The 20,674-nt window shown below is 45.2% G+C and overlaps 3 protein-coding genes across 6 annotated transcripts in view; 1 reads left to right on the top strand and 2 right to left on the bottom strand.

The window, feature by feature from the left end:
- Positions 1 to 2,753: 2,753 nt before the first annotated feature.
- On the bottom strand, positions 2,754 to 6,983 carry PTRHD1 (peptidyl-tRNA hydrolase domain containing 1). Its single transcript, XM_032353159.1, has 2 exons — positions 6,710 to 6,983; positions 2,754 to 3,098 (listed from the first exon to the last, which is right to left on the bottom strand). The coding sequence occupies exons 1-2, from the start codon at positions 6,959 to 6,961 to the stop codon at positions 2,928 to 2,930; spliced, it is 423 nt and encodes a 140-aa protein (XP_032209050.1). The 5' UTR covers positions 6,962 to 6,983; the 3' UTR covers positions 2,754 to 2,927.
- A 14-nt stretch (positions 6,984 to 6,997) lies between these two features.
- On the top strand, positions 6,998 to 18,666 carry CENPO (centromere protein O). Of its 2 annotated transcripts, none has more exons than XM_032353158.1 (8): positions 6,998 to 7,107; positions 7,288 to 7,392; positions 8,630 to 8,799; positions 13,344 to 13,461; positions 14,141 to 14,400; positions 16,184 to 16,355; positions 17,081 to 17,245; positions 18,554 to 18,666. In XM_032353158.1, exons 2-7 carry the CDS (start codon positions 7,359 to 7,361, stop codon positions 17,215 to 17,217), a joined length of 891 nt encoding a protein of 296 aa, XP_032209049.1. In that variant the 5' UTR covers positions 6,998 to 7,107; positions 7,288 to 7,358; the 3' UTR covers positions 17,218 to 17,245; positions 18,554 to 18,666. The 2 variants fall into 2 exon arrangements, with proteins under 2 accessions (XP_032209049.1, XP_032209048.1); XM_032353157.1 differs by having other exon boundaries at positions 6,998 to 7,197.
- ADCY3 (adenylate cyclase 3) overlaps positions 18,324 to 20,674 on the bottom strand; it is a 79,033-nt gene continuing 76,682 nt past the window's right edge. For 2 of the 3 annotated variants that reach the window (XM_032353155.1, XM_032353156.1), the window contains exon 20: positions 18,324 to 20,042. In XM_032353155.1, the coding sequence (XP_032209046.1) occupies positions 19,177 to 20,042 (866 nt within the window). In that variant the 3' untranslated portion in view covers positions 18,324 to 19,176. The remainder of the gene's footprint in view (positions 20,043 to 20,674) is intronic. The other variant, XM_032353154.1, reaches the window with a different exon arrangement.

Genomic DNA, 20,674 nt, shown 5'->3' with positions numbered 1-20,674 from the left:
TAGAGTCTTGCTCTCCGTCTCAGTCCTTTCTGTAGGCACGTTGTACACCACCATAATGGGTTGGCTCTAAATCACACATATTTATTCTTCATCTTTTCAGCCAATTTCCTCCAGGGTCCAGACTGCTTCTAGACAGCACCAGTTTCCAGTTCAGTAGGTCTGGGGTAGGGCCTGAGAATTTGCATTTCTAACAAGTACCCGAGTGATGCTGACCCAGGGACCACACTTCAAAAACCACTGATCTAGTTCAAATGACAATTGTCTGAGCTGATGCTCATAAGATGTGCTACTTCCCTGCTACTAGCTTGCATTCACTCGAGATCAACCCGTGGATACCTGTCCTCTCCCCTCTTGGATACAAGTTTATGCTATTTGTCCTCAGATCGCGGCTTTAGGGATTTGTCTAAGCTGTTCTCTCTCAGCTCTATTGACTTCTCTCTCTCCCTCCTCTCTCTCTCTCTCTCTCTCAGCTTTATCACTATGTCTTGCAGCAGAATTCAGAATTTTGAAAAGTTTTTTAAGATATGATGTCATTTAGAAACATTTTCCTAATAGCAGCAACTGGATGGCATCCCTCTCAAGCAGAAAGGAATTAGAAAACAGGCTTACTTGACTGAAAGCTCTTCAAGGACTGTGTCTTATCTTTTTATGCTTAGGTTCTAGCAACAAGTGCCCAGGCACTGTTCTAAGGGGACCTGTATGTACTAACACACTTAATCCGCATAGCACTCCCATAAATTCCTATTGTACAGATGAAGGAACTGGGGGTCAGGGAAGATGACTGACTTTTCTGAATTCACACAGCTTGAAGGAATGAGAGCCAGGATTTGGACTCAGGCCATATGACACCAGAGTATGAGGCCTTCACCACCATGCTGTGCCATATAATACAGTGCTTAGGAAGTCTGTTCCGTGTTACGAAAGGCTGCATGTACCTCCCGCTTCATAGAAGAAAATGAAGTCAACAAGGATGGTCAACTCCAACTTTCTCCCTTCCCTGGTTTATAGACTCGTGTCTATGTTGGCATTTCCCCACTTCTTTCCTCCAGTCTCAGGAGTTTTCTCTCTCTGCTCAAGGCCGGTCCTTCCTTATGGCCTTGACCCCACCTCTTCCCCCCTTTTCTGGACTTCCTTTATCAGTTATTCCTTTTAGTAACTTCGATTTCTCTTCTCCCCAGCCTCCCTCTCCTCATCCATAAACTTGCTTAGACATCTAAGAAAAGTCCCCCTGTGGGGCCCAGAATTCATCTTTCTGGCCCCCATTCGATCATTACGTCTTCCCATCTGAACTTGTTAAAAGAACAGTCCCCACCTCTTACCTCCTCTCCCATTCTGGTCTCAATAGACGACAGTCGGATTCCCACCCCATGGCCTCCCTCACCTGCTTCCAACAAGTTCACCGTTATGTTCCCAAACGCGACCTGTTTCTAGTACTTAGATCCTGAAATTCCACAATGCATTTGATTGAAACTCTATTGATGTGGTTTCCTGGACTTGGTTCTGCCCTCAGCACTCTACTAATTCTCCAAGCCACTCTCCTAGTTTCAAATGACCACCTCTTATAACAGAAAATCTTTGTATCTAGTATCTTATTTGTTTTGGTATCTAGAGAGGAGGGGCAAATATACCCATGTTTCCTTGCACAGTTCTTTCTGTATGAATTATCTATGTATCTGTATTCTCATTAGATTCTCAGCTATCTGAAGGCAAAAATTGTTCTGTCCACGCTTATATTCTCAGCTCCTAATACAACCTGCCACCCACCATAGACTTACAACAAGTATTTGTTGAGCAAATTACCCTTTGAAACCTTTGCTTCACAGAGGTCCAAGCAGTCTTCTGTAGATGTTTCCAAATCTTTCTGTGTAAAACACTGTAGACTGTTCTAGATGTTCAGAGAAGGGACCTGTCATTTTGGGCTGGCTAAGACTTTGTGAAGGTGATCGAACTTAAGCCAGAATTCGTTTCAAGTCCAGAGGTGGGAACAGGGAGGCAAGAATACCAATGCTTGACTCCCGGGCCAGAGACCGGCAGGCAGCAACTGGAGTGCCTTTGTTGAAGCATCAAGTTTGGGTAAGGAAAGTGTAGAAGACAAGCTTAAAACGCTGGGTAGGAAATGCACATGTGGAGGATCTGAAGGCTAAGCTGAAGAGTCCCTACTTTATTCTATGGCGAGGTAGGAGTCTCTACTGAACCGGGTGCTCAGTGATCTTAAATAAACCTTATGGCAGAAAGCCTGCTGGATTGTAGCCAGGACACATGAGACGTGAGCAGACCAGTGGGACACTCAGATGAACAAAATGAGAGCCTAATGCAGGCTGGTAGCACCAAAAACTACAATACGGTACTTGACAAATTTCATCAAATATGTATTTGTGTGTTTGTGTGTGTGCATATGTACAGTTTAACATCTTTGAAACTGAAATACATTTTATGGTTAATCACATGTCTTAATTGGCAGCGTCTCTTCTTTCCTAACAAAATTTAAAATAATGGTGTATCTTAAAGTTGATAGTGTCCAAGATTCAATGAATATGATATCTGGATGTGAATAAGAAATAAAGAATTCAAAGGCAAAGTTTTAAACTTGGGTGACCAGATGACTGGAAGGACGGGTGTTCGTTTCCTTGACCCCCGGAGAGGAGTCTAACCAGATCTTCCATTTGAGCAACGCCACATAGACAATACTGCGGCTCACCTACTATTAATTAGTTGCCCATCGAAACTAATTAATAATTAAGAATAGGAGGAAGTACTTCTTAATGACAACTTTAATAAGAACATGGGTTTGACCCTCAAGAAACATTCGTAACTTAAAGGAAGGGTGAACTGCCTTTGAGAGGAGTACATGATGCTTAGGGATGGATGGCAAGAAGTTTCTGGATCCAGCTGATGCTCAAATACATCAAGGCAACTGCTAACCTTAGTCATTTGAACAATCGGTACTTCTTCAAATACTGGTTCACTTCTTCCTTGGGGTAGGGACGGAGCGCAATGCAAGTGGCGATATTCTCCGGCTGTTCTAGCCACAGCATGTGGTCAACGTTCTTCTGTTGTAGGGTCTCAGCCAGATCCTTCAGGGCGCGTTCATCGGCAGCCTACAAGGAGCAGAGCACAGAACACAGACTGAATGGCCCTTTGAGGAAGTGTCGGGAGGCAATGAAAAAAAAATGTGGGGGCTGGGGGGGGTTCCTCCTGACTCAAAGTGGAGAAATAGGTTTTCTCAACGAAAGAGCTGGAGAGCGAGTCTCCAGAAGCAAGAGCTTCACTGCCCCATTTGCTGTTCACTCTCTGAAGGACCTTAGATAAGTGGTTTGGGGGGTCGGAGAGGGAGAGGTATAATCTGTTTCTAAAATGGAAACGATTTTTCTCTTCCCTCCTGAGATGCTGTATGCATTGACTGTAATTATGCTCTACTTCTCTTATGGCTGGTGTCCATCCAGCTATCCCTAATCCTTCAGCCAGCTTTGACTTTAAGAGTTGTAGGAAAGGGGGTGCCTGGGTGGCTCAGTGGGTTAAAGCCTCTGCCTTCGGCTCAGGTCATGATCCCAGGGTCCTGAGATCGAGCCCCACATCGGGCTCTCTGCCCCGCAGGGAGTCTGCTTTCCTCTCTCTCTGCCTGCCTCTCTGCCTACTTGTGATCTTTCTGTCAAATAAATAAATAAAATCTTAAAAAAAAAAATGAGTTGTAGGAAAGGAGTTCTAACACACACCGCCTCCATCTCCGTCCTCCCCTCCTTTCCCACCTGACCAAACCTGAAGGGCTTTCCTTCTGCTGGGATAGATGCCCGCTGGGTGGCTCAACGGGCAAATCTCTCACATCCTCTCCCATTGTGTCTCATCATCCTTATCACTGTGCTGGCTCCCATTAGCAGGAAGTATTAGAGCTAGCTCTCAGAAAATAATGATAATTAGTGTGCCATTTAGAATAAGGTATTTTTTTCCCCCTTTTTTTGCCTAGGAAGGCAGAAGCCAGTAAGGTAACTAGAGATATGTGTCATTGAAGTAGAGGAAATTGAGATTGTCACTCTTTACCTACAGTCCTCTGGGCACAGCCACGCTGAAGAACTCATGGACTTGCCCTCCCTCCTCAGCACCAGACGTTAGCACAGGACAGTGAGAGTAAGCCCAAACTCTTGCTCTGCCCCTTACTGATTGTGTTCTGTACATGTGTGTATTTTAAGCAGGCTCCACACCCAGTATGGAGCCCAATTCGGCCGAAGTCACAACCCCAAGATCAAGACCTAAGCTGAGATCAACAGTCAGACCCTTAACCAGCCAAGCTACCCAAGTGTCCCAGTAATTGTGTGATCTTTGATGAGTTACGTGACTTAGCAGGGACTTTCTTTGTAGTGATGACTCAAAGAAATTAGGCTCAGACTAGTGCCTGGCACATAGCAGGCACCCAAGAAATGGAATTAGCCTTGGCATGGTCTTGTATTTTATTGGTCTTTATGGCTGCAGCAGCACCTTAATTTACTCAGGGGTGATTCCTTGGTCCCTTTCTTGGGTATAGCTATTAGTTAGGAATCATCAGACGTCTTTCAGACTTAGGGGAGGTCACCTAATCTCTGTGGGCTTCAGATCTCTCATCTGAGAAATGGGGTAAATAATATATTATCTGCCTGAAAGGGAGGGGGAGGGGGTTGTCTGAACCAGATAATTTCTTGAGCTGCTTCCTACAAAAAGGGTCGAAATAAAAAGCTATCTGCTAGGATGCCTGGGTAGCTCAGTTGGTTAAACAACTGCTTTTAGCTCAGGTCATGATCCTGGAGCTCAGTGATCAAGTCCAGCATCAGGCTCCCTGCTCAGCAGGGAGTCTGCTGATCCCTCTGACCCTCTCCCCTCTCATACCCTCTCTCTCTCTCAAGTAAATAAATAAAATCTTAAAGCAAAGAAACAAACAAAAAGCTATCGGCTGGGACACCAGGGTGTCAGTCAGTTAAACGTCTGCATTTGGCTCAGGTCATGATCCCAGGTCCTCGGATTGAATCCTGCATCAGGATCCCTGCTCAGCGAGGAGCCGGCTTCTATCTCTTCCTGCTGCTCCCCCTGCTTGTGCTCTCTCTCTGACAAATAAATGAATAATATCTTTTTTTTAAATTTTTTTTGTTTATTTATTTGACAGACAGAGATCACAAGTAGGCAGAGAGGCAGGCAGAGAGAGAGGAAGATGCAGGCTCCCTGCTAAGCAGAGAGCCTGATGTGGGGCTCAATCCCAGGACTCTGGGATCATGACCTGAGCTGAAGGCAGAGGCTTTAACCCACTGAGCCACCCAGGTGCCCCCATGAATAATATCTTTTTAAAAAAAATCTGTTTCATTTCTGTCTACTCAGATTCTCAAGACATTTCCCCATAGAAATTACTGCCTGATATTTTACTACCCAACAGAAGTTTTTCTCTTGACAGATCAATCGGTTTGTGCCAGCTAGCCATAGTATTACTGCACCTCAGGGTTCTAGGTGTTTAAAATAAATTTTACAATATAAAGTAAAAGATGTGCTTCACATCGAAAACTAAAAAGAATAGAGAAGCATTAGAAACAAACCAAAATCCTACCACTAGCTTAATATTTGGATGTACTTCCTTAGTTTTTCTTTCCAAAATCTGGATCATTTTGTATAGAATACAGTTCAGTTAGCATCACATAATGAGCACTCTTCCATGCCAACTAAATATGCTCCAAAACCACGATACGCTAGCTTTATTATAGCACATTTTATGGGCATAAAATGAACCAATCACTAGTTTTGAAAATTTGGTAATTTCCACATTTTTTACTATTATAAAGTGCTCCTATTTATATTCTTGTAGTATACAGTGCGCCTCGGCGCATCTGATTATCTTCCCGTGATACATTTCCAGCAGCAGCAGAACTGACAAAGGGTAAAGGTGAGGGTAAGATCTGTTTGGCTATCTGCAAAAAGAACCTTACCTCTGTCTTCACCGGTGGTGTCTGGTATGTATGTACGTACGTATGTATGTATGTATGTATGTATTTTAAAGATTTTATTTATTTATTTGACAGATAGATCACAGGTACGCAGAGAGGCAGGTGGGGAGGGCGGGGGAAGCAGGCTCCCTGCTGAGCTGAGAACCCGATGGGGGGCTCGATCCCACGACCCTGAGATCATGACCTGAGCGGAAGGCAGCAGCTTTAACCCACTGAGCCACCCAGGCGCCCTGTGTCTGGTATTTATGATGCTAGGTTCAACTTACATTAAGTACACATTAACTTTCAAATAATTAGGCGTCATATCCCGGTAATGCTTCTGATTCACTTCACTTGCAATAGGAACTCCGTGTCCTTGTCCCTTCCGAATCGGTTTTTCCGGGAGGGAGCGTGACAGTACCTTCGGGAGTTGCAATAAAAGGCTGGCCCAGTGCACAGGTAGAAGGGCAGGGCCCGTTTCCACCGGCCTCCACCCTCACTGGCACCTCCTAAGACATCCGTGGGTGAGGGCGGAGGGGTGCGGGAAGCATTAATAAGTGGCCCGAAGTCCACTCTTTACACAGACCCGCTCCAGCCATGGGAAGACGCCCGGGGAAACAGCTGAAGCCCCCGAACCATTTCCAACACTTAGACGTAAACGGCCCCTCCCAACTATCGCCGTACCCGCTCTACGAAGTTAAGCCTCAGCCTCAACACCACACCCACTTCCGCTCTCGACGGCCTCGATGCCCCTCCCCCTCCGCCGGATGCCTCACCTCGAGGACCACCTTGCGCATGCGCCCCAGGTCCTGGAGGTATGCGGCCGTGTGGGGATGGTCGCGGTGAATGTGCAAGGCCGCGGTGGCTGCGTGACAGGCCTGCGCTACCAGTGCGCCCGCCGGCCAGGAGAATGGGGCCTGCGATAGATCCTTTCGTAACACCAAGTATTGGACTAGGATCTGCGGCTCTGGGCCAGAGGACGCCATCTTCCTGGCCCACCGAAAGGCCGGCCCTGCTCCCCGGTGCATGCCGGGATGAGGGAGGGGCCCTGAGGGCAGCCATGTTTTTGTACGGCGGCGGCGCAAAGCACCCTGGGTCCGACTGGTTTGATTTTTTGAAGGCGTGGACGGCGGGAACTGCTCGTCCTCGTCCTGCCTAAGCGAGAGGAGCGGAGGTAAGAGTAAACGTAAGACCTGGTGACGGACGGGACCGTGAGTAGGGTGGAAGGGTGAAGGGCTTCTTATAACGGCGTGTTCTGGAGCAGGTAGGTGTCCGGAGGCCGACGGTGCGTTCCTGAGTTGTGCGCGTCCTGCCGTGAGTAGGTGTGACTTTCTTGCCTTTTTTCTTTTACCAGCAAGGAAATCTGGGTGTCTGTTACCGCTTGCCTGCCCAGCTTCACAGGGGCGCCTGTGGAAATCTGAGGAGATGGAGTGGGCGAATGACGGCAAGTCCAAAGGAGGTATTCACAGGGTCGCCTCCCCTCCCCACCACTGCTGCCAAGACGACCCCTAGGTTAAAGGAGCCCTTTCCTCCTCTGACGGGTGTGACCTGGCCTGTTTCGGAGCATTAGGGTGAAAGGAACAGACGGGAGACTGAAAGGGACATAAGATCGTTCCTGGCACAAGGAAAATTACTTAAAACGTTTCTAGGCTCCTGCCCTTTTCTAGACCGATAGGGTAGAGTTCACAATGTGCTCAGTGTTTATATTCAGAGTTACAGTTCTAGCCAGCGAGGCCTCTTTCCACGATTTTTTGGGGTCATCTATGCATTATGCCTGTGGAAGGGTCGATGCCAGGCAGTGACTTTGGTGTTGGTTAGGTCTAGGTTTGAGTCCCGGCTCTGCCCTGAGAAATACTGTGGCCTTAGGCAAGTTATTTTACCTTTCTCTGCCTTAATTTCTTCATCTGGAAAGGGGAGGCAAAGGATAGCCTTATGGTGGTGGTTGTAGAGATTAGAGAAGGACTTAATTCTCTTCATGCTTTCAGTCTTGACATGGTTTGCAAGTGAAGCCTCTAGCACAAGAGTCTTTAGAGGTAGGAAATGTTCAGCAGGCGGTTCGTTGTTGGACTTGATTGGCATTTTGAAACTGTGACCTCTCCTGTGTTGGTCTTTAAGCTCTTGGGAACTGAGATTTGCCTCTGAATTTCTGTCCAACCAGGAACTTGTTTTCCTTTCCGATACCCAGTGGTACTGGTAGGCAGTTCGCTCTCGTGTGTGTCTTTATAGTCCTGTGTGAGTAATACTTTTCGGAGCTTTAAAGTACTTCATTTAAGTCTCTCTGGATGTCTAAATCCAAAGAGTTATGCATTAGCGCTTTGGGAAAACATGCATAAAAGACAATTTAAAAAATCATTCTACATTTTAAGAAAAGGTTCTGAGAAAGTCTGAATTTGGTGACCTCGTTTTCCCGTGGTCCTTACTATCATGGGTAAGTCAGATGAGTTATATTCAGAAAATGCTCTCTTTGGACAGTGTCCTGGTCAGGGACTGCTTGTACATTAGTGCTGAGCTATGAGGTGGCTTGCCATTGATTTCTCTTGGCACCTTCTCTGGTTTTATAAATTGTGGCTAATGTCCAACATTTTAGCTGACCCAAATTCTGAAAAGAGTCACCCTTTGTTCCCCCTGAAATGCTTCCTGTTGCCAGAGTTAGAGATCCCTGGCTTCTTGTGAAATGGCCTTTTTTCTTTCCTCAGGTGTTTTAGCTCACTTGGAAAGACTAGAGATTCAAGTGAATAGATCCCGTAAAAACTCAGAAGATCTGCAGAGAGCACAGGCGGTCGAAGGCGCTCTTAGGACCAAGATTCATAAACTGAGATGTCTACGAGATGAGCTGAGAGCTGAAGCAAAGCAGCGTCAAGCCAGAGTGAGTGCAAGGGTAACGTTAGCAGGTTTTCTGAGAGTGTAAAGAGCAGGCAGGATCTGGGAATTAGCAGATTTGTATACTGGGTTTCACCTGTGATCTTCCTGGATTGATTTCAGCCCTTGACCTCTCAAGTGATCAGCCCTGTAGAGTCAGCTAATATCAGTATGAACCAGTAATTGTCAGACACCACTGACAGGCCAGGCAAGTTCTTCGAATCGTTTCTTAGCCCGCACTCAGACGCACAGGTCTTACCTCAATCTCAGCCTGACTTGAGTCATTGGCACTTTTGTCATTAGCGCCATCTTTCCCTTACCCACACTTGAAACGACACAGTGAACTTCAGTTCTTCCCTCTTTTCAGTTTTCTCTCAAGCCCAGAGTCAGCATGACCTGTCAGATTTTCCTTTAGATTGTCTTTGTCCTTCAATTATTATCCACATGTTGTAAAATGTTTACTAGGTGATTTGGGTGCCAGGATTATTGCAGTAGTCTGCTAGTTATTTCTCTTTCTGTACCTCTGCTGCTCTAATAACTCCTGCACAGGCAAGAAAATGCTTCATAAAACATCACATCATTGGACTTTATATAAATGTAAAAAGTGTAAACTCTTTCTTGTCCGACTTTTTTTTTTTTTTTCCTGAATGTTCTGTGAGACTGATCCAAACTGCTGCATATAGTGGTCATTCTTTTTTGTTGCTGTATAGTAATTTCATTTTATGACTAGTCCACAACTTATTTACTAAATTGTATTGTTGGTGACATTTGGGTTATTTGGGTTGTTTCACTTTGGGGCTATGAAACATTCTTGTTTCTGTCTTTTGATGGAAATATATACTTTTCTATTGGGTATATACCTTGTAGAGTTGCTAGGTCACAGGGTATGTATACTGTCTTTAGTAAATACTGCCGAACAGTTTCTGAAGTGATTATACCAATTTTACATTCCCAGCAGCAGGGTATGAGATTTCCATTGTTGTGCATCTTTACCAGAACTTGATATTGTCAGTTTAAAAAACCGTCTCTCTGCTGGGAGTGTCTTAGAATCTCGTTCGCCTCCTAACTAATGCTGTTAAGGGCTTGTATTGGAAATTTGAAAGTCTTCTGTTGTGAAATGTGCTTTTCAAGGCTTGCACAGAAATTTTATTGCATTGTCTATCTCTTACTGCATTGTAGAATCTTTACTTATTTTGAATATGAATTCTTTGTTTGGGATATTTATTACGAATTTTCTCTTGGCCTGTGGCTTGCCTTTTCACTCCCTAATGGTGTCTTGTGATGAAAAGAAAGTCTTCATTTCAGTGAAGTTTGATTTAGGAATCTAACTTTTGACTTACTGCTTTTGTTTTCTTTTAATAAATCTTTGCCTAACTTAAAATGATGAAGCTGTTCTGTGGTATTTTCTAAACGCTCTATTATACTTTGTACTTTCAGAATTACAGTTCATCTGGAATTGATTTTTGTGTATGGTATGCAATAGAGGTCATACTTTTTTTGGTTTTCCATATGGATATCCACTGCATCCAGTATCACTTTCTGAAATCCACTCTTTCCCCATTGTATTGTAATGGATCTTTGGGTCCCTCGCAGGCCTGTTTCTGACTTCTGTTCCATTGGTCTGTTTGTGCTAGTACCAGAGGTTCATTTACTGTATATATGTCCTATATGATATACATCTGTCATATATGTCCTCTTTTTCAGAATTATCTTGGGCTATTCTTGGCCCCTTGAATTTTTCATAAATTCAGGAATCAGCCATCAGTTTCCAAAAACAAACCTATATGTTGGATTTGGGATTGCATTGAATCTATACACCAGTTTGGAGAGAACTGAAATATTTTCAGTATTGCATCTTCCAGCCAGTGTATATGATCTCTCTCTCCATTTATTTAGTTCTTCAATCTCTCAGCAATGTGTGTAGTTTTATGTGTAGCGGTCTTAAATCAGCCATTTTATTTGTCTTTGTGTATTTGATTTTTCCTGATGTTACCATATAAGGCGGGGGTCAGCAGACTTTTCCTGTGTGAGGCCAGATCGTCAGTATATGAAGCTTTGTGAACCAGACAGTCTCTAGGGCAGCTACTTAGCTCTGCTGTTGTATTGTGAAGCGGCGCAAACAGTATGTAATTTAATGGGTGTGAAACCTTATCTACAAAAATAAGTGTCCAATTAGGTCTGACCCACAAGCCACATTTTGATGACCTCTGATATATGGATTGTTTTTTAGAAATTTGATTTTCAAATTGTCGTGTAGAAATATATTTGATTTTTGTATACTGACTTTATATTTCACAACTTTGCTAAATCTACATTCTATTTCTCTCTCTATTCTTTGGGGATTTCTGCATTTGGAATCATGTCATATGCAAACGATCACAGTTTTACTGCTTGCCAATCCTTGTAACTTGTTTTTCTTGCCTTATTCTGTTAGCTGAGATCTTCATTATATTGTTGAGTAGAAATAGTCTTAGGGTTAACATGTTCCCTCTAAATTTTGTATACTCTGATCAGATTAAGGAAATCCTCTTGTATGGCTAGTTTGCTAGAGTTTTAATTGTGATCAGGTATTGAGGTTTATTAAATGTTTTTACTGCATATATTAAAGTTGTCATGTTTCTCTTCTTTTATTAATGTGGTGCTACATATTGGTTGGTGTTTGATAATGGCTTACTTTTTTGGAATAAACCTAATTTGGCTTGATGTGTTATCCTTTCTATATAATGCTGAATTTTATTTGCTGATATTTGCTAATTGGACTTTTACATCTCAATTCATGAGATTGTCTTATGAATTTTTTTTTAATGTCCTTGTCAGGTATTGACATCACATTTAACCTGGTCTCAGAATGCAAATTTTGAGATGTTTTCCCTTTTTTTCCTCAATTTGATCGTAGAGGTTATATAAAATAGTGTGGTTTTTCCTTAAATTTTTATAAAGAATTACCTAGGAAAGCCCCTCAGGCCTCCCTGTGGGAAGGTTTTAAATTTCTAATTTGGGGAATCCTGGGTGGCTCAGCCGGTTAAGCATCTGCCTTCAGCTCAGGTCATGATCCCAGGGTCCTGGGATCGAGCCCCACATTGGGCTCTCTCCTGAGAGGGGAACCTGCTTCCTCCCTCTGCCTGCTGTTCCCCTTGATTGTCCTGCTCTCGCCCTCTCCATCTTTCTGTCAAATAATAAATAAAATCATCTGTTTCAATTTCTTTGATTAATATAAAGGTTTTATATTTCCTATTTCCTCTTGGGTCATCTTTGATAAGTCGCATTTCTCAGGGAATTTGTCCATTTCATCTAAACTCACTTTTATAAAGTTGTTTGAACGTTCTCAAACAACTTACCAGCTTGTGAGTAGGATTAGTCAGTAATATGGTCTCATTTTTTATTCTGGTAATTTTTGTTTTTATTATTGGTAATTTGTGTTCACTGTTCTACTCTTTTTCTCTTCTGGATCGCTCTTAAGTTTTATCAATTTTGTATTAGTTTTATTAATTTTGGTGTTATTAATTTTCTCTGTTGGTACATTTGTATTGCATTTGTGTTTGTATTTTCATTGATATCGTCTCATCATTCTATCATTCTTGTTGGATTTAAATTGCTTTTTAGCTTCCTGACATGAATACTTAATTTTTTTTTTTAAGTCTTTCTTTTCCCCTTTTTGTATGTGAGGTTATAAATTTCCCACTAAACAGTGTCTTAGTCAATATGGGCTCTTGTAACAAAAATACCGTGATTTGGGTGGCTTACAGCAACACTTATGTCTCACAGTTCTAGAGGCTGGGAAGTCCAAGACTGTGGACCCGGCAGATTCAATGTCCATCTAGTGAGGACCTGTTTCCTCATTGATGGTACTGTTCTCATGTAGCCTCACATGGTAGAAGCGGCAAGCTAGCCCTCTGGGCACTAGTTACAAGGGCACTAATCCCATTCGTGAGGGCTCTAACATTGTGACCTAATCACCAGCAACTGAGGGATACTCACATTCAGTCCATAGCACATGGCTTTAACTATATCCCTCAAGTTGTGATATGTCATGTTATTGCTTTGCTCACCCTATACTCATCCTAGACTTCCCTCACACCCTTGTCTTGTTCCTCTCACAATACTCTCCAGTCCCACCAAAGCCTTAATTTGTTCTTCAGGCAAGCATTGTTTCTACTTCTGTAACCCACAAGGTTCTTCCTCTGTTGTGAATTCATAGCATTACCTGGTCACTGTAGCATTTCTTGAGATATTACATAATAATTTAAAAAACTCTGCATTTGGGGCGCCTGGGTAGCTAAGTGGCTTAAAGCCTCTGCCTTCGGCTCGGGTCATGATCCCAGGGTCCTGGGATCGAGCCCCGCATCGGGCTCTCTGCTCAGCAGGGAGCCTGCTTCCCTTCCTCTCTCTCTGGCCGCCTCTCTGCCTACCTGTGATCTCTGTCTGTCAAATAAATAAATTAAGTCTTTAAAACAAGAAACAAACTCTGCATTTAGCTTTCTTTCTACTTGTGTCAGGGTAAGAACTCTGTGCTATGCCCCTACCCAGTTTGATTTACTACATATTTTGCAGATTAAAGCATCTGCTGCCAATGTAGAACCTGACCAAACCCTGGAAATCAGTGAGCAAGAAGTTGCGGAAAGAAGACGAGAAAATGTGAAAGCCATCCTGCGGGCGTATCGTTTCACGGGTATAGTTTATTTTCTGACCTGCTTCAGACCGAATCTCTTGTTTTTAGTGAGTTGGTTTGCTAGATACATTATTGATCCTGGACTTATTTCATGAGCTTGGGTTTTTGCCTTCCTCAACATAACATACGAAGCTGGCATACTCTCTGTAGGCATCTTGACCTAGAAAATTGGCCTCTTTTTGCAGAAGATTGGTTCGTGACCAGCTTAGAGGATTCATTTTAGCTATTCAGTGTGTATCAGAACTGGTACTAGAACTGCCTTTGCTACTGGCTGCCTTGATGCCACTGGTCAAATAGTTCGAACCCATTAAGTCTCTGTTTCCCCATTAAAATGGGGACTTATCTTGCCCATTACCTGTGGCATAGAGGATTGTGGAAGGAACCGGACTATTGTACATTAATTGACACTCAGAGAAAAAGAAGAGGTAAAATGAAAATTTCGAAATCTCTTCTTCCATAATTTGATATTAAGATGTTTGATCTTTTCCACCATTTTCTCTGGTTTTAGCAGCTCAAACTTAAAATGAGCCAGAGTGAGCAGAAAGTGTCTATGATGTTCCTTCAGCACAGTTTGAGCTCATACTGTATGTACACGGCAGTGCTGAAGCGAAGGGGTGCGCAGCTGAAGAAGACACTCCCTGTGCTGCTGTCTGTTGAGAGCTTCTCTTGTTTTCTGCAGGGCTCAGTGGGAAGCTGACCAGCCGAGGGGTCTGTGTCTGCATCAGCACTGCTTTTGAGGGAAATCTGCTGGATTCCTATTTCGTCGACCTTGTCATACAGAAGCCACTTCGGATACATCACCATTCCATTCCGGTCTTCATTCCCCTCGAGGAGATCTCTGCAAAATACTTACAGACTAATATTCAGCACTTCCTGTTCTGTCTTTGTGAATACCTAAATGCTTACGCTGGGAGGAAGTACCAGGCAGATCGACTTCAGGTATCTGTCTGGGGTTTTGGGTTTTTTTAAATTTATTTTTTTATTTTTTTAAAGATTGATTTATTTGACAGAGATCACAAGTAGGCAGAGAGGCAGGCAGAGGGGGGTGAAGCAGGCTCCCCGCTGAAGAGAGCCCGATGGGGGGCTCGATCTCAGGACCCTGGGATCATGACCTAAGCCGAAGGCAAAGGCTTAACTCACTGAGCCACCCAGGCGCCCCTGTTTATTTGGTTTTTTTTAAGATTTTATCTATTTGACGGGGAAAGAAAGAGAGAAAGTATAAGCAGGGGCACTGGCAGAGGGAGAGAGAGAAGCAGACTGTCCACTGAGCAGGAAGCTGGATATGGGGCTTGATCCCAGGATGCTGGGATCATGACCTGAGCTAAAGGCAGACACTTTACTCACTGAGCCACCCAGGTGCCCCTGTCTGGGATCTTATATATTATATTTTATGAGCTCAGAATAGGCTTAAAAAGGGGAAAGAAATGGGGGAGGCGAACAAGTTTTCTTTCGTATTCTAAAATGCTTTATAATTCTGAGCCTGAAATTTGACCATTAGCCTTATGGTGCATGTTTCTTATTTATATACAAGCTCTTTTCCGCCTTCTTCCCCTCTTGAGATGGTGGATGCTGTTGAAGCATGGGTACTGGTTAAGGGTTATTTATACTCCCTGATGGTGGTCCTCAGGCTTGTATACTTGACCCTGTCTTCCCGTCACAGAGTAGTACAGTCACAGCTCATTTTCTGGTACTTCTCTTCATTGTGCTTTGCAGATACTGCATTTTTCTACAGATCGAAGGTTTGTGGCAACTGCGTGTGTTAAGCCTATCGGTGCCATTTGTCCAACAGTATTTTCTCACTTTGTGTCTCTGTCACATTTTGCTAATTCTCACAGTATTACCAAATTTTTCATTATTTGTTATGGCGATCTGATCATTGATTACAACTCATTAAAAGTTCAAATGAGGGTTAGCCTTTTTTTAGCAATAAAGTATTTTTTAATTAAAGTATTTTTTAACTAAAATGTATACACTAGTTTTTTTGACATAATGTTATTACATACTTAATAGACTACAGTGTAGTATAAACATAATTGTCCTAGGAAACCAAAAAATTCCAGTTTATTGCGGTGGTTGGGAAATGAACCCACAGTATGTCCAGCGTATGTCCGTGTAGTTTCTGTGCTTTCACTTCAGCAGGGGTTTATCGAATCTGCCTTGTGCGGGGTGCCTTGCCGAAGCTTGGGTATAGATGCGGAGTGGGATAATACATAGGGGGTACTGTCCATCTTTGTCTAAACTCTGGCCTTTTTGGGGGTTGTAATGGAACTAGGGTTGGGCTAAAACAAATTTTTTTACATAGATGGAAAATGAATGCAGATAAGGAATATGTGAATTTTGTCAGCTTCGTGTCCTGTTCTCCCCGCCCCGGCTTGCCTACATTCCGACTGCCTCCGACGCTCTCGGGTTTCGGGTAGACGGATACGAGAAGGCGGACACAGAGCCTCTCCGCCGGCCGCACAAAGGCCGTGTATCTCCCTCGTGCCCTGGGCCGTTTATTCAGTGCTTCCTGCCGCCCTTTCTAGGATGCTGCCAACTCTTGGTTATCTTACAAGTCTTTATCATTAGTCCTTTTCATAGGCTTCTTTCTGCCCTTTATTTCTCTGAAATTTGATTCACGGGCCGTATTTTTGTAGACATGTTTGAAGTGTCACAGCCACCCACTGCCTTTGGAACTGTCACCATCCCGTACTGTGTCTGTTTTGACCCCCACCCTCCTCAGAGTGACTTTGCAGCCTTCCTGGCCGGGCCCTTGCGGAGAAACTCGCTGTGCAACTTGCTCTCCTTCACTTACAAAGTGGAGCCGCAGGGTCCGTCGGTCCCATTTTGTGCCAGACTGCGGTATAAGGACCTCACGACGACCCTGCCAACTGACGTCACCGTTACGTACCAAGGTGAGAGGAAGGACGCCTTGGCAAAGAAATGATGATGTGCTCTGTGGGGTTCAGGTGGAATGAAACGGTAAAATGATGAACTCTCTCCCGGAGCCCCAGTCTTCTGTTACTCTAGACACTTACTCAGTACAAGACAAAGACTACTTTCCTTTTTTCTACCATTTTCCCTCTCCTCTTTGTAATTATGTAAACATAATTACCCTAGTTCCCACCTCCTCTGCGCCGTCGGACTTGGCCAGTGTTCCTTCAGTTTATGTTCGTCGTCATTGGAGACCCCTCTCGAGAGACAGCTAATGAGGCCGAGTCATGGGGTCACTCGCCAAGCGCGCCAGTAGACTCGTTTCACTAGGCAGCCAATTAGACAAATAAGTATACACTTAGCTCTCTAGAGACCCTTCGGTGTATGGGAATTCTGGAGCACTGGCTGAGAGAGATTGTGTAACTGTTTTGGTTAAATGAACCAGAGTAATGTGACATGGGACATAATGTAAAAAAGGATCAAGTATTTTTAGGAAGTTGGAAAGTTTCGAAGCTGCCACACATTTTACACTATAGGTTTTAGACTTCTGGGCAGAGTCTGTTTGGGGCTTAAAATGTCATTGGTCCAATAAAGGGCAGTTTCAGTTCCAGACCAAAAAAAAAAGGTTACATGGGTCCAGAATATCAGCGATCTGGGTTCTCGTTCCTTCAGTCGCACTAAATGAGGTCGATATAATCTGTTCTAGGAACGGACGCATTATCCCCCTCGTGGGAAGAACAGCGAGCATCCCATGAAAATCTGTTTTTTTCGAAGCCCCTACATCAAGTGTTTACTTCATTTGCAAGAAAAGGAGAAAAGTTGGATATGAGCCTGGTCTCCTAGAATATTTTCATTGGGAACATGTCAAAAAGTGAGTAAAATAATACTGTGCACAGTCCCCAGGCTAGGTCCTGTGAACTGAAAACTGTCGAAAGGTTCAGACCCCTGCCTGGGGACCATCCCTGCAGAGAGGGCAATCGCGCAGCCCATCAGGGTGGTCGGGGCGGTTCGGACAGTTTTGGTGTCGATCTGATCGTGTTTTAGCTGAAAACCAGAGGATGTGATGGGGCAGTTGAAAGCGTGTTGTGAAAGAGGGAGTAAGTACCTTTAACTAGAGAGTATTCCTAGCTTTTTTGAAAGCTTTAAGTAATTCTGTTTCATTTTCCTGAGACTTTTGAAAAGAAAGTTCTTAGAACACTCCAGGTTCCTGATATGACAGGAATCACACTGCTAAGAAAAGAGTGTTTGATCTTTAGTTTGAAGCCCTGTGTTCTAGGCTACTGTTTTATAAAGAATACGTGTAAGTACCGTGGATAATCAGGGCTGTATGTAGCTAATACTTTGTTTCTAAACATGTTAGTAGAGAGTTGAGTGTATTAAGTCAGGTATAAACAGCGTGATCAGCGATCCGAAGTCTGCTTTTACTCCGTGCTTGTCAGGGGCCGCAGACCCTCCCTCCTCGCTCTCCTGCAGGCTCTTGGCCACAGCTGCACAGTTGCCTCCCCCTGTCTCCTGATCTCAGTTACAAGGATCATTTCTCCTTACGTTATAACCCCGGCCTCAGCCTTGCTGACATGTTTTGTTCCTTATGGGAATATGTAGAGGGACGGTGCCCGGATGTGAAAGCCTGCGTCTGGCAGGGTCCAGCTGTTGAGAGCCTGTCCGCACGTTGCCCAGGCACAAGTAGGTGTCCTTACTCCCCGTCCTGCCCTGGGCCCACAGCTGCATCCTGCCCTAACACGGTCACTTCCTAGACCAGGTGACCAGGAAGCAACCCTGCGCGTGTGGGCGCCCGTGGGGCGGGTCGAGTCGGCTGGGACCACCGTGTAGAAGAAAGGGGCTTGAGCAGGATCAGCCATCTTAGTTCAGGCTCTTGCCTTCCAGGCACCTGGTAAGGATGCGCGGTGTGAGTCAGCAAAGTACTACACAGAATTTTCACAATGATCACATTCAAGTTGAATAAAGCTTTTAATAAAACAGTCTTGTTCTTTATCAATACCTGTAAATTCTCTTTTAAAGCAGTAGCAAAGGCGACTGACTGTAGCAAGAGCTTAAGAGGCAAGGCAATATCGGAAAGTGGTTGTTTTTTTTTAAACAGAAAGTTAAAAATATAAATGTAGAAGATCTGTTTATATATTTTTCTCTCAGAAATAAATTCCCTTTCCCTCCCTCCCACCAGGTAAAAGGAAATATTGCACTTTCTGCTGTCATGACTAAGGTGGCAGGGGTTCCGGAAGAACCTTTCAAGATTATCAGGAACATAGCATGAGGGCCAGTTCACCTAACCCGGACCAGACTGAGACGAGCAGGTCTCCAGCTTGAAAGACTGCTTCCAGGTGAGCACTGGGGAGCAGAACACTTGCCTGCTCGGCCGTCCTGTCCTACCACGTCCTCGTCTGAAGCATAGCTTTCCCGTCTGTGCTCCCAGCCCAGAAGCAAAGGCAGCTTTGTTCCACCTCGGACACGTTTCCTGCTCACAGTGGCCATGGCCTCTCTGGGGGAAGGAGGGCTGGTCAGACCCAGGGCTCTGGAAGGATTCCGTTTCCGTACTACGCCTAAGACCCCTACTCTCTGAGGAAGCTACAGGCACACTGAGGAAGAGTATGGCCACCCTCAGAGCTCACGTATCCATGAACAAATGAAGGCTTGAGGAGATTTTTAAACCTAAAGTCTATGTGAGTGTGCACTTCAACAGTTTGGGAATGTCGGGACTTGGTCATGTGTCCTTTCCCAAGGCCTTTCTCTGATTCCAAAAAATAGATTCTTCCTTCCCATCTGGACTGTGGTGAAACTGGAGGCCATTCAGGAGTTATCCACCACCTGGTGGGGCAGGGTGACCGAGGAGCCGTTAGGGAAGGCAGCTGGCTTATCACGCCCCTTCAGGAAAAAAGTTAGCAGCTCCCCCTTCCCCTTCACAAAGATGGGCCCTCGCCTCACAAAGCGGAAGCCGTACTCTCGAAGGATGGCTTGTGTTTCTTCCACCACCTGTAGAGGGAGAACATTGTGTGAGCTCAGACCGGGGCTGCCCAGAGGTGTCCACATGGGGCCTGCAGGTCCCGATGAGTCTGCCTGTAGTGCTCTTTTCCAGATGTCTTCGGCCAGGCCCTTTATTCTGTGCATGAGGGGGCCAGGGTAGTTTGCCTGGGGCCTGTCTCTCTCACAGCAATAGCGCTCGCTGACCCAAAGGACAGCCCTAGGTTGTCTCTGGCAGCATCGCTCCCTGTTCTTTTGTCCCCTTTCCCTGCTTTGTGGCACTCTCTGCCAGACCCAGCTGGCATGATTCGGGGTGGCTTCAGGGGGAAGTTGGTGGTGGTGCAAGAGATTAGAAAGTTCATACCAAAAGGATAGGGTTACCAAGAGCTTAAGCCTAAATTTTGCAAAGGGGAGTGAAGTATTTCCCACCCTTGCCTGTGACCTTCCAGAGCTACCCCCTTGATACCCCAGGCCAACGGACAGGCAGGAGCACATGGCAACACGTGCTAGTCCGATGTTGTTCCCGGCTCCTGCGTCTGCGCACACGCTCTGCTCCGCTGCAGGCCTCACCTGAATGTTGCCCATGACCCCCGTGGACTCCATCCTGCTGGCCACATTGACCGTATTGCCCCAGATGTCATAGTGTGGTTTCCGGGCTCCAATGACCCCAGCCAGGACCCCTCCTTTGTTCATGCCTGGTGGAGGGACAGAAAACTGAGCACAGCCACGAGCCATCATTTATCCCATTCGTTATCCCATCTCAGAAGCCACCAGCTCCTCTCCCGGAGAATTCACCACCTGATCCCAGCCACAAGGCTCCCAAGTCTGTGAACATAGTCCTCAGGAAGCTCGTCTCTAAGCCACCAGAGGGCAGATACGTCTCCTGTCTGTCCTGTCCTGTCCTGACCACCACGCTAACTCATGCAGCACAGAAGCTGCCAGTTTCAATGCGTATCTGTCACTGCAGGGGTCCTATGAGCTCAGCCAGGAGGGAGAATCCCACCCCCACCTCTTCACAGAGGGGACAGCAGGGGACATGAACTCTTAAGACGCTGGACTGAGGCAGCAGAGCTCTCCACAGGCATGCAGGATTGCCCTGGGGGGCCGGGGTAGGCAGCCTGACCGCAGCCACGCTCCGAAGGCAGGCTCATCGCCGTGAGGTATGGCCATGTTGCCAGATGTGCCGTCTGATCATCTGGAAGAGATCCCTAAGGTCCCAGAGCTGTGCAAGTGCGACCCTCCCCAACCTAAATGCCTCCAAGGCTAAGTCTCTCGCCCTTCCTGCCCAGGATGTACTGAAGCCCTTGCCTCGGAGCATGGCAAGGAG

The sequence above is a fragment of the Mustela erminea genome, chromosome 7 (assembly GCF_009829155.1).
Source record: "Mustela erminea isolate mMusErm1 chromosome 7, mMusErm1.Pri, whole genome shotgun sequence".
Classification (NCBI taxonomy): domain Eukaryota; kingdom Metazoa; phylum Chordata; class Mammalia; order Carnivora; family Mustelidae; genus Mustela; species Mustela erminea.
This window is presented reverse-complemented; position numbering and strand designations above follow the sequence as displayed.